Source organism: Callorhinchus milii, unplaced genomic scaffold, assembly GCF_018977255.1.
Source record: "Callorhinchus milii isolate IMCB2004 unplaced genomic scaffold, IMCB_Cmil_1.0 Scaffold1222, whole genome shotgun sequence".
In the NCBI taxonomy this organism is placed as follows: domain Eukaryota; kingdom Metazoa; phylum Chordata; class Chondrichthyes; order Chimaeriformes; family Callorhinchidae; genus Callorhinchus; species Callorhinchus milii.
This window is the reverse complement of record NW_024705963.1, coordinates 4444-18685: the sequence shown is the minus strand read 5'-3', so window position 1 is coordinate 18685 and position 14242 is coordinate 4444. Positions and strand designations below refer to the sequence as shown.

The window sequence follows — 14242 nt, the reverse complement described above, 5'->3', positions numbered from 1 at the left end:
CCACCCGGTCTCTCTCACCCGGTCTCTCTCACCCGGTCTCTCTCACCCGGTCTCTCTCACCCGGTCTCTCTCACCCGGTCTCTCTCACCCGGTCTCTCTCACCGGTCTCTCTCACCCGTCTCTCTCACCCCGGTCCTCTCACCCGGTCTCTCTCACCGGTTCTCTCTCACCCGGTTCTCTTCACCCGGTCTCTCTCACCGTCTCTCTCACCCGTCTCTCTCACCCGGTCTCTCTCACCGGTCTCTCTCACCCGTGTCTCTCTCACCCGGTTCTCTCTCACCCGGTCTCTCTCACCCGGTCTCTCTCACCCGGTCTTCTCTCACCCGGTCTCTCTCACCCGGTCTCTCTCACCCGCGTCTCTCTCACCCGGTCTCTCACCGGTCTCTCTCACCCGGCTCTCTCACCCGGTCTCTCTCACCCGGTCTCTCTCACCCGGTCTCTCTCACCCGGTCTCTCTCTCACCCGGTCTCTCTCACCCGGTCTCTCTCACCCGGTCTCTCTCACCCGGTCTCTCTCACCCGTGTCTCTCTCCCCGGTTCTCTCACCCGGTCTCTCTCACCGGTCTCTCTCACCCGGTCTCTCTCACCCGGTCTCTCTCACCCGTCTCTCTCACCCGGTCTCTCTCACCGGTCTCTCTCACCCGGTCTCTCTCACGGGGCCCGGTCTCTCTCACCCGGGTCTCTCTCACCCGTCCTCTTCACCCGGGTCTCTCTCACCACCCGGTCCTCTTCCTCACCCGGTCTCTCTCACCCGGTCTCTCTCCCCGCGTCTCTCTCCCGGCTCTCCCCCGGTCTCCCCCCCCCCCCCGGTCTCTCTCACCGGTCTCTCTCACCCGGTCTCTCTCACCCGGTCTCTCTCACCCGGTCTCTCTCACCCCGGTCTCTCCCCCGGTCTTCTCACCCGGTCTCTCTCACCCGGTCTCTCTCACCCGGGTCTCTCTCACCCCCCCCCCCGGTCCTCTCCCCGGTCTCTCTCACCCGGTCTCTCTCACCCGGTCTCTCTCACCCGGTCTCTCTCACCCGGTCTCTCTCACCCGGTCTCTCTCACCCGGTCTCTCTCACCCGGTCTCTCTCACCCGGTCTCTCTCACCCGTCTCTCTCACCCGGTCTCTCTCACCCGGTCTCTCTCACCCCGGTCTCTCTCACCCGGTCTCTCTCACCCGTCTCTCTCACCCCGGTCTCTCTCACCCGGTCTTTCACCCGTCTCTCTCACCCGGTCTCTCTCACCCGGTCTCTCTCACCCGGTCTCTCTCACCCGGTCTCTCTCACCCGGTCTCTTCTTCACCCGGTCTCTCTCACCCGGTCTCTCTCACCCGGTCTCTCTCACCCGGGTCTCTCTCACCCGGTCTCTCTCCCCGGTCTCTCTCACCCGGTCTCTCTCACCCGGTCTCTCTCACCCGGTCTCTCTCACCCGGTCTCTCTCACCCGCGTCTCTCTCACCCGGTCTCTCCTCTCCACCCGGTCTCTCTCACCCGTCTCTCTCACCCGGTCCCCCCTCCCCCCGGTCTCTCTCACCCGGTCTCTCTCACCCGGTCTCTCTCACCCGGTCTCTCTCACCCGGTCTCTCTCACCCCGGTCTCTCTCACCGGTCTCTCTCACCCGGTCTCTCTCACCCGGCTCTCTACCCCGGTCTCTCGCACCCGGTCTCTCTCACCCGGTCTCTCTCACCCGTCTCTCTCACCCGGTCTCTCTCACCCCCCCCCGGTCTCTTCTCACCCGGTCTCTCTCACCCTCCCCACCCGGTCTCTCTCACCCGGTCTCTCTCACCGGTCTCTCTCACCCGGTCTCTCTCACCCGGTCTCTCTCCCCGGTCTCTCTCACCGGTCTCTCTCACCCCGGTCTCTCCTCACCCGGTCTCTCTCACCCGGTCTCTCTCACCCGGTCTCTCTCACCCGGTCTCTCTCACCCCGGTCCTCTCACCCCGGTCTCTCTCACCCGGTTCTCTCACCCGGTCTCTCTCACCCGGTCTCTCTCACCCGGTCTCTCTCACCCGGTCTCTCTCACCCGGGTCTCTCTCACCCGGTCTCTCACCCGTCCTCTACCCGGTCTCTCTCACCCGGTCTCTCTCACCCGGTCTCTCTCACCCGGTCTCTCTCACCCGGTCTCTCTCACCCGGTCTCTCTCACCCGGTCTCTCTCACCCGGTTCTCTCTCACCGGTCTCTCTCACCCGGTCTCTCTCACCCGGTCTCTCTCACCCGGTCTCTCTCACCCGGTCTCTCTCACCCGGTCTCTCTCACCCGGCTCTCTCACCCGGTCTCTCTCACCCGGTCTCTCTCACCCGGTCTCTCTCACCCGGTCTCTCTCACCCGGTCTCTCTCACCCGGTCTCTCTCACCCGGTCTCTCTCACCTTCCCCCCGGTCTCTCTCACTCCCCCGGTCTCTCTCACCCGTGTCTCTCTCACCCGGTCTCTCTCACCGGTCTCTCTCCCCGGTCTCTCTCACCGTTCTCTCCCCCCTCACCCGGTCTCTCTCACCCCGTGTCTCTCTCACCGGTCTCTCTCACCCGGTCTCTCTCACCCGGTCTCCTCTCTCACCCGGTCTCTCTCACCCGGTCTCTCTCACCGGTCTCTCTCACCGGTCTCTCTCACCCGGTCTCTCTCACCCGGTCTCTCTCACCCGGTCTCTCTCACCCGGTCTCTCTCACCCGGTCTCTCTCACCCGGTCTCTCTCACCCGGTCTCTCTCTCACCCCGGTCTCTCTCACCCCGGTCTCCTCACCCGGTCTCTCTCACCCGGTCTCTCTCACCCGGTCTCTCTCACCCGGTCTCTCTCACCCGGGTCTCTCTCACCCGGGTCTCTCTCACCCCGGTCTCTCTCACCCGGTCTCTCTCACCCGGTCTCTCTCACCCGGTCTCTCTCACCCGGTCTCTCTCACCCGGTCTCTCTCACCCGGTCTCTCTCACCCGGTTTCTCTCTTCACCCGGTGGTCTCTCTCACCCGGTCTCTCTCACCCGGGTCTCTCTCACCCGGTCTCTCTCACCCGGGTCAGTCTCTCTCAACCCGGTCTCTCTCACCCCGGTCTCTCTCACCCGGTCTCTCTCACCCGGTCTCTCTCACCCGGTCTCTCTCACCCCGGTCTCTCTCACCCGGTCGTCTCTCTCACCCGGTCTCTCTCACCCCGGTCTCTCTCACCCGGTCTCTCTCACCGTCTCTCTCACCCGGTCTCTCTCACCGGTCTCTCTCACCCGGTCTCTTCTCACCCGGTCTCTCTCACCCGGTCTCTCTCACCCGGTCTCTCTCACCGTCTCTCTCACCCGGTCTCTCTCACCCGGTCTCTCTCACCCGGTCTCTCTCACCCGGTCTCTCTCACCCGGTCTCTCTCACCCGGTCTCTCTCACCCGGTCTCTCTCACCCGGTCTCTCTCACCCGTCTCTCTCACCCGGTCTCTCTCACCCGGTCTCTCTCACCCGGTCTCTCTCACCCGGTCTCTCTCACCCGGTCTCTCTCACCCGGTCTCTCTCACCGGTCTCTCCCCCACGGCCTTCCCCCACGGCCTCTCACCCACGGCCTCTCACCCACGGCCTCTCACCCACGGCCTCTCACCCACGGCCTCTCACCCACGGCCTCTCACCCACGGTCTCTCCCCCACGGCCTCTCCCCCACGGTCTCTCTCACTCACGGCCTCCGCTCCTTCTCCGTCGGTTTCCTTCCGTCGCGTGCGAGTGACGTGAAGCGGGGGGAGGAAAAGTGGCAGCAAGCAACGCCGACGTGACGTCACGACCGGTGGTGGTGATGACGTCACGACCTGTGGAGGACAAAGTGACGTGACGTCACGGCTGCTTGCGTTGTTGTGGCCGAAACGTCGTGAGAATAATTTTATTGTTTTATTTTTATTATTTTATTATTTCCATTCTACGTGATTTTACCGAAAGAACCAAGAACCCATTGACTCAACACTGCCCATAGACTCAACACTGCACATAGACTCAACACTGTCCATAGACTCAACACTGCCCATAGACTCAACACTGCACCATAGACTCAACACTGCCCATAGACTCAACACTGCCCATAGACTCAACACTGCACCATAGACTCAAACACTGCACCATAGACTCAACACTGCACCATAGACTCAACACTGCACCATAGACTCAACATGCACCATAGACTAACACTGCCCATAGACTCAACACTGCACCATAGACTCAACACTGCACCATAGACTCAACACTGCACCATAGACTAAACACTGCCCATAGACTCAACACTGCACCATAGACTCAACACTGTCCAAGACTCAACACTGCACCATAGACTCACACGTCCATAGACTCAACACTGTCCAAGACTCAACACGTCCATAGACTCAACACTGCACCTAGACAACACGCCCCAAGACTCAACACTCCATAGACTCAACACTGTCCATAGACTCAACACGTCCATAGACTCAACACTGCACCATAGCTCAACACGCACCATAGACTCACACTGCCCATAGACTCACACTACACCATAGACTAACACGCCCATAGACTAACACTGCCCATAGACTCACACTGCCCATAGACTCAACCACCCATAGACTAACACTGCACCATAGACTCAACACTGCACTAAGTGGTGGTGGGGGGGGGAGACGTCCCCGCGGCGGGCGCTTGGTGGTTGGAGAGAGACATGACGTCACGTCGAGCAGGAAATGGTGACGTCACGACCGAGTCGCCCGAGTCTGCGTGAGTCCCGCGTCTTTGTGTCACTGTGGGAGAATCTTCACCCGTGTGTCTGGTCTGTGGTGTCTGGTCAATCTGTGGCCATCCGTGTGTGTGTGTGTCTGTATCGGTCTGTGTGTACGGTAGGGGGCACAGGTGGTGCATCAGCCAGTCATCTCGGTCATCTCGGTCAGTCGACCCGTGGCACCTGGGCCTGCCCCGTGACCTCCTGCCAGCGGGCGTTCGACACTTCACGTGGCAGCCTCAAGGTGCACTTGGCCTGGCACAAGCGTCGTGGTGACGTCACCGCCACTTAGTGGCGAATGGCGGTTGGTTGTTGTGTGTGTCAATCTGTGGCCATCTGTGTGTCTGTCTGTATCCGTCGTGTCTGTTAATCTGTGTCCATCTGTGTCTGTCTGTATCGGTCTGCGTCTCTGTTCCAATCTGTGTGTGTGTCTGTATCCATCTGTGTGTGTGTCAATCTGTGGCTATCTGTGTGTGTCCGTCTGTGTGTCAATCTGTGGCCATCTGTATGTGTCTGTTGTGTCAATCTGTGGCCATCTGTGTGTGTCTGTCTGTATCCGGTCTGGCGTCCTCTGTTCCAATTTGTGTGTTGTATCCGTCTGTGTGTGTGTCAATCTGTGGCCATCTGTGTATGTGGTCTGTATCCGTCTGTGTATGTCAATCTGTGGCCATCTGTGTGTTTCGTTCAGTGGCCATCTGTGTGTGTCTGTATGTATCGATCTGTGTCAATCTGTCTGTCAAACTGTGGCCATCTGTGTGTGTCCGTCTGTGTGTCAATCTGTGGCCATCTGTGTGTGTCTGTCTGTATCGGTCTGCGTCTCTGTTCCAATCTGTGTGTGTCTGTATCCGTCTGTGTGTGTGTCAATCTGTGGCTATCTGTGTGTGTCCGTCTGTGTGTCAATCTGTGGACCATCTGTGTGTGTCTGTCTGTATCGGTCTGCGTCTCTGTTCCAATCTGTGTGTATCCGTCTGTGTGTGTCAATCCGGCATCTGTGTGGGTCGTGTCGTCAATCTGTGGCCATCTGTGTGTTTCGTTCAGTGGCCATCTATGTGTGTCTGTCTGTATCGATCTGTGTCAATCTGTCTGTGTGTCAAACTGTGGCCATCTGTGTGTGTCCGTCTGTGTATGTGTGTCAATCTGTGGCCATCTGTATGTGTCTGTGTGTCAATCTGTGGCCATCTGTGTGTCTCTGTCTGTATTCGTCTGTGTGACAAGGCCGTAGCCATGGAGTCAACATTGGGGGGGACCAAATCTTCCAAGGGGTCTGGGGTCCCCCTCCCCCAGAAAAAATCAATCTAAATTTGAAAACGAACTTCCTGCCATTTCCTGCCTAAAATATAAAAAAATCACTAACACATGGGATGGACTTATTTATTTATTTTGTACAATAATGTATAATAGTGTATTGTATTACATTGCTCCGTTTTTTTTCTTTTTTACCTTTTCTTGTTTCATTGTATGTAATGGCAGAGATTAGGGATTAATAAAGTACAACCATAACCACTATAATATAAACAGAAATCTATTTTATAGCAATATATTGGGGGGGGGGGGGCATTTTGAGCATATTTGAATATTGGGGGGGGTGGTATGTCCCCCCCCCCCCAATATATATTATAATTACGGCCTTGCTGTGTGATAATCTGTGGCCATCTGTGTCTGTATCCGTCTGTGTCTCTGGGTGTATGTCAATCTGTTTCCATCCATGTATGTGTGTCTGTGTCTTAGTATGTGTCTTAGTCTGTGTATCTTAGTCTGTGTCTCTGGGGTGTGTAAATCTGTGTCCATCTGTGTGTCTGTGTAACCTGGTGCGGTGTGTAGTAAACATCACCACTGGGGAGAGAAAGGCGGCCGGGCGTGGTGCTGGCCACCCACCCCCTCGTGTACCATGGTGCCAGCCTTCATTGGCCGCTAATCGCTAACAGAACTTACTTGCCTGTTAAGGTCATACGGGGGACTTTTACCTGCCCAGCCTCTCACCTGCCCAGCCTCTCACCTGCCCAGCCTCTCACCTGCCCAGCCTCTCACCTGCCCAGCCTCTCACCTGCCCAGGCTCTCACCTGCCCAGCCTCTCACCTGTCCAGCCTCTCATCTGCCCAGGCTCGCCTGCCCAGCCTCTCACCTGTCCAGCCTCTCACCTGCACAGGCTCTCACCTGCCCAGCCTCTCACCTGCCCAGCCTCTCACCTGCCCAGGCTCTCACCTGCCCAGCCTCTCACCTGTCCAGCCTCTCACCTGCCCAGGCTCACCTGCCCAGCCTCTCACCTGCCCAGCCTCTCACCTGCCCAGGCTCACCTGCCCAGCCTCTCACCTGCCCAGCCTCTCACCTGTCCAGCCTCTCACCTGCCCAGGCTCACCTGCCCAGCCTCTCACCTGTCCAGCCTCTCACCTGCCCAGCCTCTCACCTGTCCAGCCTCTCACCTGCACAGGCTCTCACCTGCCCAACCTCTCACCTGTCCAGGCTCTCACCTGCCCAGCCTCTCACCTGCCCAGCCTCTCACCTGCCCAGCCTCTCACCTGTCCAGCCTCTCACCTGCCCAGGCTCTCACCTGCCCAGCCTCTCACCTGTCCAGCTCTCACCTGCCCAGGCTCTCACCTGCACAGCCTCTCACCTGTCCAGCCTCTCACCTGCCCAGGCTCTCACCTGCCCAGCCTCTCACCTGTCCAGCCTCTCACCTGCCCAGGCTCACCTGCCCAGCCTCTCACCTGTCCAGCCTCTCACCTGCCCAGCCTCTCACCTGCACAGCCTCTCACCTGTCCAGCCTCTCACCTGCACAGGCTCTCACCTGTCCAGCCTCTCACCTGCACAGACTGTCACCTGTCCAGCCTCTCACCTGCCCAGCCTCTCACCTGTCCAGCCTCTCACCTGCCCAGCCTCTCACCTGCCCAGGCTCTCACCTGCCCAGCCTCTCACCTGTCCAGCCTCTCACCTGCCCAGGCTCACCTGCCCAGCCTCTCACCTGTCCAGCCTCTCACCTGTCCAGCCTCTCACCTGCCCAGGCTCTCACCCGTGGGTGGAGGTTGAGGAGGACCCGTACCCACTGGCTTTGCCAGGTAGAAGGTGGCACAGCAGCAGAGTGTGTGGACTAATCTCCATCTGTTCCATCTCACTCCCTTCTACCCGTGGATGGCGGTTGAGGAGGAGCTGTACCGCCTAGCTCTGCCGGGAAAAAGCGGTACAGTAGCAGAGTGTGTGGACTAATCTCCATCTGTTCCGTCTGTTGTGGGGTGGCGCTACTCCATCGCATGCGTGGGTTTTTCTCCGGATGCTTCAGTTTCCACCCACGTATGAGCTCTCATGACTTGGCTGATAACACCTTATTATATAAAGGACCGCAGAGCTTGGGAAATATTTTTGGCTCAACGCTGGACTGCTGCCTTCCCCGCTTCTGTTTGGTTCCTCACTACTCTATGTATGTGTGTACGTTGAAATTATTTTGCACCGTGCCTTGCCAAAAGTAAACAATTTATTATTGTTACCAGGTAAGGCCCCAGCACTGAGCTATGTAGGAGCTCTTTTTCAGAAGCGACCTGGGCATCACAAATTATAGCAACTCATCAAAGTGGCTTATCATAGTATGACAATTTAGAGCAGCCAAATACTGTACTCTGAACGCGTGGTGATGTCGATTCAAAATATGGAGGGAAAAACCGGAGGACCTCGAGAAAAATCCACGCAATCATGGGGAGAGAGACACGCAAACTCCAAATATACAGATATCAGGGTCGGGATCGAACCCAAGACCTGTATACCAGCAGAGGTAGTTAACATCTCGCCACGACGCAGCCAACTGTGCTAATCGCAGGTGCGGGGAAAGGACAACAAACGAAACACAAAAAGCAGTTCTAAAGAAGTGAATTTGTCAATCGAGATGATGATTTAAAAGTGCATCATAGTTCCCAGTGGCTTCCTAATATCGGAAGGGAAGAGCGTTCCAGACGGCCACAGAAGAAGCGGATCTCAAAGCGCCGCGCAACAATGCGCCGCTGTTGCTACGAGGATGACGGTTGGAGAGTTTACATAACGACGGTTCATGCTCCTCAGATCATCAGCGAAGTGTAGCGGTTCACCCGTGAATGGATATCGTGCGGCGGCGCATCACACAATTTTTCATTTTATGATTGTTGCTTTGCCCTTGCGTGCCCCAGTGCCGACGCGGAACGGAACGGAGCGGAGATGAAGTTCTTCTGCCCGATCTGCAAGTGGCTCGTGGTCAACCTGCCCGCCCTGGACGACCACATGAAGCGGCACAAGGGGTGGACGGAGCCCGCTCTGTTCCGGTGCCCCCACTGCCCGTTCAAAACGTACAAGCTGAGCGTGTTCATCAGCCACCAGGCGACGCACGACGCGCGCGAGTCACACAAGTGCGCCGAGTGCGGCAAAGTGTTCATCGACGCCGAGGTCTTCCGCGAGCACCGGGCGGCGCACGCCGAGGAGATACCCTACATATGCGCCGACTGCGGCAAGATATTCGCCCGGTCGGACACCCTCGTTGCCCACCGGCGGGTCCACGAGGGTGGCAGGGCGTGTCGGTGCGCCGCGTGCGGCAAGGAGTTTGCAGACTCCAGGGCCCTTCACATTCACCAGAACGTCCACGGCCTGCCATCGCGACCCCCGTCCGGCGGCGAACCGGAGGGTGCCTCGGCTCAGACGTTTGACGCTCCCGCTCCCCGCGGAAACGGAGGCGGAGGAGGCGAACCAAGAAGACGGCGGACGTCCGGTGGCGGCGGTGGCGACCACTCTTTCTCCACCGGAGCGAGGCAGGCGAAGAGAAATGTGATGCCGCCGCCACGAAGCCGTTCAGCAGGCGCCCCATCTACGACCTCGCCACCACCAAGCGACAGAGCCAACCCCGCGTCCCCCTCACCTCACCTCACATAAACACACCCGCACGCATTTCCCCCCCCCCATAGAGCTCCGAGGGGAGGTCACCTGGCCGACCGGTTTTAATCCGAGAAGCCCTTATCGGGATAACTTTCACGATTTCCGGTGACCAGGGAATTGGACGACCTCCCCCGATGCTACTGCGCGGTGCTGCGACCGGCATTAAGATTGCAAGGTCGCAGCAAGGGGCCACTCGGCCACCGCGGGTGAAACGCACCACACACACCCCACACACGCACGTATCGACGGGGCCGGCAGAGGGGCATAAGCATTGTGCCCGTCAGGGCACGCGCCCTAACGGGCGCGCGCCCATTGTTAAAGAAAAACTGGGAGGGGGCGACGACAGGCGGAGCAGCATCCCTTTGATGTAGGGACGATAAAAAGGGGGCGAAAACGGGAGATCTCTCTCTTGCTCCAGGATCAGGCCACGAGACGCTCTCCAGCCCAGCGACCCGGATGTCCATGCGACGCATCGAGGTACACTGCGAGCACGGGATCAACGGACCTCCGTGGGCACCTAACCGTGAGTAAGAAGGTGCATTAGGATCATAAGCAGATAAATCGGGAATAGGCATGAAGGTATCAAAGTAGGCCAGCCTCGTCCATTCATACTGACTCAACAACCAGTCCCAGGTAGCAGACAATAAATCATTAATAGCTGATCGTGGCCTCGTGTGATCTCGTTGAGAAGTGTGAACGCATGTGGTGCTGCGTATACAGTGGCTCGCCTCGTGGGAGCGCTGCGCAGAGCGCTGCGCAGAGCGGCGCGAGAGTGGGTGTCGCGTGTGGAGCTGCGTGTGTGCGCGTACGTTCACTCCGTGTATGATACAGGTGCGCGATCATAACGTGAGTAGTCAGTGTTGAGTTGGAGTGCACGGAGCTGCGTGTGTGTGTGTGGGTGTGCATACGTTCGCTCCGTGTATGATACAGGTGCGCGATTGGTAACGTGGGTACTCGACGTGGAGACGAGTGCTGCACAGGGCGGTAGACGGGCACACGCTCGCAGCGTGCGAGAGCTGTACGTAACGGTGTATGGCGTTTGATTGATCATGCTGTGCGTACGTATGCTCGCAGCGGGGGAGCGCTGCGTGGGGCTGGATGAGTAGGGGCGTCGCGTTCGAATGCCGGCGACACCCTAGCGGGTATTAGGGCGGTGTGGCAACGCGAATGGAATAGGGGATGCGTGAGGGAGAGATCCCGGGGGCCAGGAGGGACCGCGGGGGCCAGCGGCCCCAACAGAAACGCCCCCCCCACCGCCCCCACCACCACCACCTCCTCCGGCTTTGAAACGCGGCCGGCGGCAGTGAAGGCGACGGCGGCGTCGTCGGCGGCGGCAACGACATAGAGGACGCTCCCCATCACCCACCCACCCCTACGCCCCCTCGTGTGGCCTTCGTGGCCGTGAATTTGGAGTTGGAATGAAACTCCGGCCGTTTTGATGGAACCACGGAAGAGAGGTTTGTATTTTAGTGCCATTTGTTGATGTCATAAATTCCTGACCCCGAGTCCCCCACCACCCCCCCCTCCCCCGATCTGCCGCTGTGGCGAGATGTTAACCTCCCTCGCCTGGTATGAACTCAAATATTTTTGGTTATTGCTACTAGGTAAGGCCCCACTGAGCTATGTAGGAACTCTCTTTCAGAAGCGACCTGGGCAATCACAAATGATACCAGCTCAACATATCATCATCATCACCGTGTGGAAAAAAACAAGACCCAGAGAAAAATCGACGCGACCATGGGGAGAGAGACGCAGACTCCAAATATACAGCAGCATTGGGATCATCGCAGGTTGTGGGTTCGATCCCGACCCTGACGCCTGTTGTATATTTGGAGTTTGCATGTCTCTCGCTCTCTCCCCGTGGTCGCGTGGATTTTTCTCCGGGTCCTCCGGTTTTTCCCCTCCACATTGAGAATCAACATCACCACGCATGATGTGGACATGCATAGCTGCTGCTATACATTTCCACGTGATGATGATGTCAGCCACCTGGTTGCGCTGCTATCATTTGTGATGGCCCAGGTCACTTCTGAAAAAGAGCTTCTACATAGCTCAGTAGGGGCCTTACCTGGTAACAATAAAAAATAGTTTTTAAGTAATTTATTTACTTTTCCTATACTTTGCACTCGTATCGTGTTTTGTACTTTGTTGTTGTAACTTTGCGATCCCCCGTGCCCCTACTGGACATCTGTGACAAAGAGCTTCATAGCTCATCGGATTGCCCCTGGATGAGTAACGATTCTGACTCTGAAAGTTTATTAATTTCCCCTCTCGATTGTGAAGCGGGAAGATGAAGACGGATAATAACGTTCAGGTCTGAACAGATTTACCTACGTACGTTGAACTTCCCTTCGCACCGTACATAGCCGACCGTTGATAACACTGGTCAACACACTTATTCTGGCATAAGGTATTCCAACGGGTTTAAGGTTATTTTGGGGTGCTGATTCCAAATCTGGCATCAGTTTTTGTTTATCAAATCAGGTTTTTGAGATATCAAATAGTGCATTTTCAATAAAAAACGGCAGAAGATAAATATTAAATGAATGTGGATATCTACATAAAATGATATTATAAACACACTATCCTAAAAATACAGCACCATATTTTAACACTAAAGCAGTCACTGACTCGCAACAACTTGCAACCATAAGTGACAGAGTTAATTTCGGGTAAAATCAATGTAAATGGGGTATGCCGATAGCATAAAATGAGATGTGATAGAGCAAATCTGTGATCAGATTTGGAATCAGCACCCTGAAATTAGTCTAAAACAGCTGCAAAAGTTGTTAACCAGTGTTATAGGAGGTTCGGGTGATGGGGAAGGACAACAAACTAAACACCACACCAACAAGCAGCAGCTTCCAAAGAAATTAGTTTGTCAATCTAGGCGATGACGCATAGCTCGCAGCATTTTCCTAATATTGGAAAGAGAGCGTTCCAGACGGCCGCGGAAGCATATGGGAAAGTGTCGCGCAGCCATGATGCGGTGGCTGCTGGCTTCGATTCGACGGCTGAGCCCGAAGCCGCTTCTGCTGCCGCTGCCGCCGCCGCCACCACCGCCGCCGCAGCTGCTATTGCTGCTGCTGCCGCTGCTGCTACTGCTACGAGTATGACCACCGGAGTGTCGCGTGGCGATGGTTTATAGCTCCTTGACGAGATCAGCAACGAGGGTATCGCGGTTTAGTTGTAGCCAAGCACTGTGTGACCATTGTAGAACCTTTCGATTTAAAGCTTTCGTGACTGCAGGGATTCATCTTCTTGGTTATTTGGGTAAAGTCACGTAGAAGGGAAATAATAAAATAATAAAAATTTAACATAAAATAATTCTCACGACGTTTCGGCCACAACGCAAGCAGCCGTCCTCAGGTGAAGAACAGGTATATCGGAAAGACAGCGTCTGAATGACAGACCTGTTCTTCACCTGAGGACGGCTGCTTGCGTTGTGGCCGAAACGTCGTGAGAATTATTTCATTATGTTTTATTTTTATTATTTCCCTTCTACGTGACTTTACCGAAAGAACCAAGAAGACATTGTAGAACCCTCTTCAATGGCTCCAAACACAAACACACAAACACACCCTGTACACACACATATATACACCGTGTACACACACATATATACCCCGTGTACACACACACATATATATACCCTATACAGCGACTTCTTTACTTACAAATGAGTTATGTTCCAGAGGTAAGTTGCTTTGTTAGTAAGTCCCCACTTTACTCTTGTCAATTCCAAACGTGTTGTACGGCGTGTACACTAAACACGGGAATGGCTTTGAAAGTTGTGTACTCTCCTGTAGATGCCTGTTCTGCAGATGGAGATGTCACTGGTCCTTCATGTTCTGCAGATGTAGATGTCACTGGTCCTTCATGTTCTGCAGATGTAGATGCAACTGGTTCTTCATGTTCTGCAGACATAGTGCCAGTGGTTCTTCAAGTTCTTGAGATGTAGATGCCACTGGTTCTTTACGTTCTGTAGATGTAGATGCCACTAATTCTTCACGTTCTTCAGACGTAGATGACACTGGTTCTTTAAGTTCTGCAGATGTAGATGCTACTGTTCTTCTCGTTCTACAGATGGCATGCCACTGGTTCTTCAGGTTCTGCAGATGTAGATGCCACCACCGCCATCTATTGAGCGGGCAGTTGAACTTACGACTCTCGGTCTGAACAGGCAACTGGACGCACCGGACCGGGTTTGTTCCAATCTCTGAAAGTTCGTAAGTCGAATGTTCATAAGTAGAGCAGTATCTGTTCTGTATATATTTGAGTAACAGTTACTTAAAACGCAAACACTTGAAACTGCACCGGCTTGCGGGGTTGGGGGAGGAGGTGCCAGATTTTCAAAAACATCGGACAATCACTAAATCGTCATCATTGTCTAAAATAACTTATTTTGCACATTATTGTTCGACATGTTTGTAGGTGTTGTTTTTTTCCGTGTTTTATATTCGTTTATTATATGAAGTTGGCATAAAGAAACAATACAAATAGACAAAAAGTTATCGCATTTACTGCACCATACTTAACACTCGTCTCTCAGGCTCTGCATCATGGGGTGATGTATAGACGTGCAGTATTTTCATTTTAACACGTTGGTTTTCGCGACCAATATCCATGAGTTTTTTTTGTTAGATTGCGCAAATATAAATGTAGGTAATTTATTTGAAAGG

At 55.3% G+C, this 14242-nt stretch overlaps 1 protein-coding gene across 1 annotated transcript; it reads left to right on the top strand.

The window, feature by feature from the left end:
- The first annotated feature begins 4619 nt into the window (after window positions 1–4619).
- LOC121852746 (zinc finger protein 668-like) lies at window positions 4620–13707 on the top strand. Its single transcript, XM_042346637.1, has 6 exons — window positions 4620–4675; window positions 6621–7709; window positions 8825–9483; window positions 9979–10083; window positions 10491–10578; window positions 13647–13707. The coding sequence occupies exons 1-6, from the start codon at window positions 4620–4622 to the stop codon at window positions 13705–13707; spliced, it is 2058 nt and encodes a 685-aa protein (XP_042202571.1).
- Window positions 13708–14242: the final 535 nt, after the last annotated feature.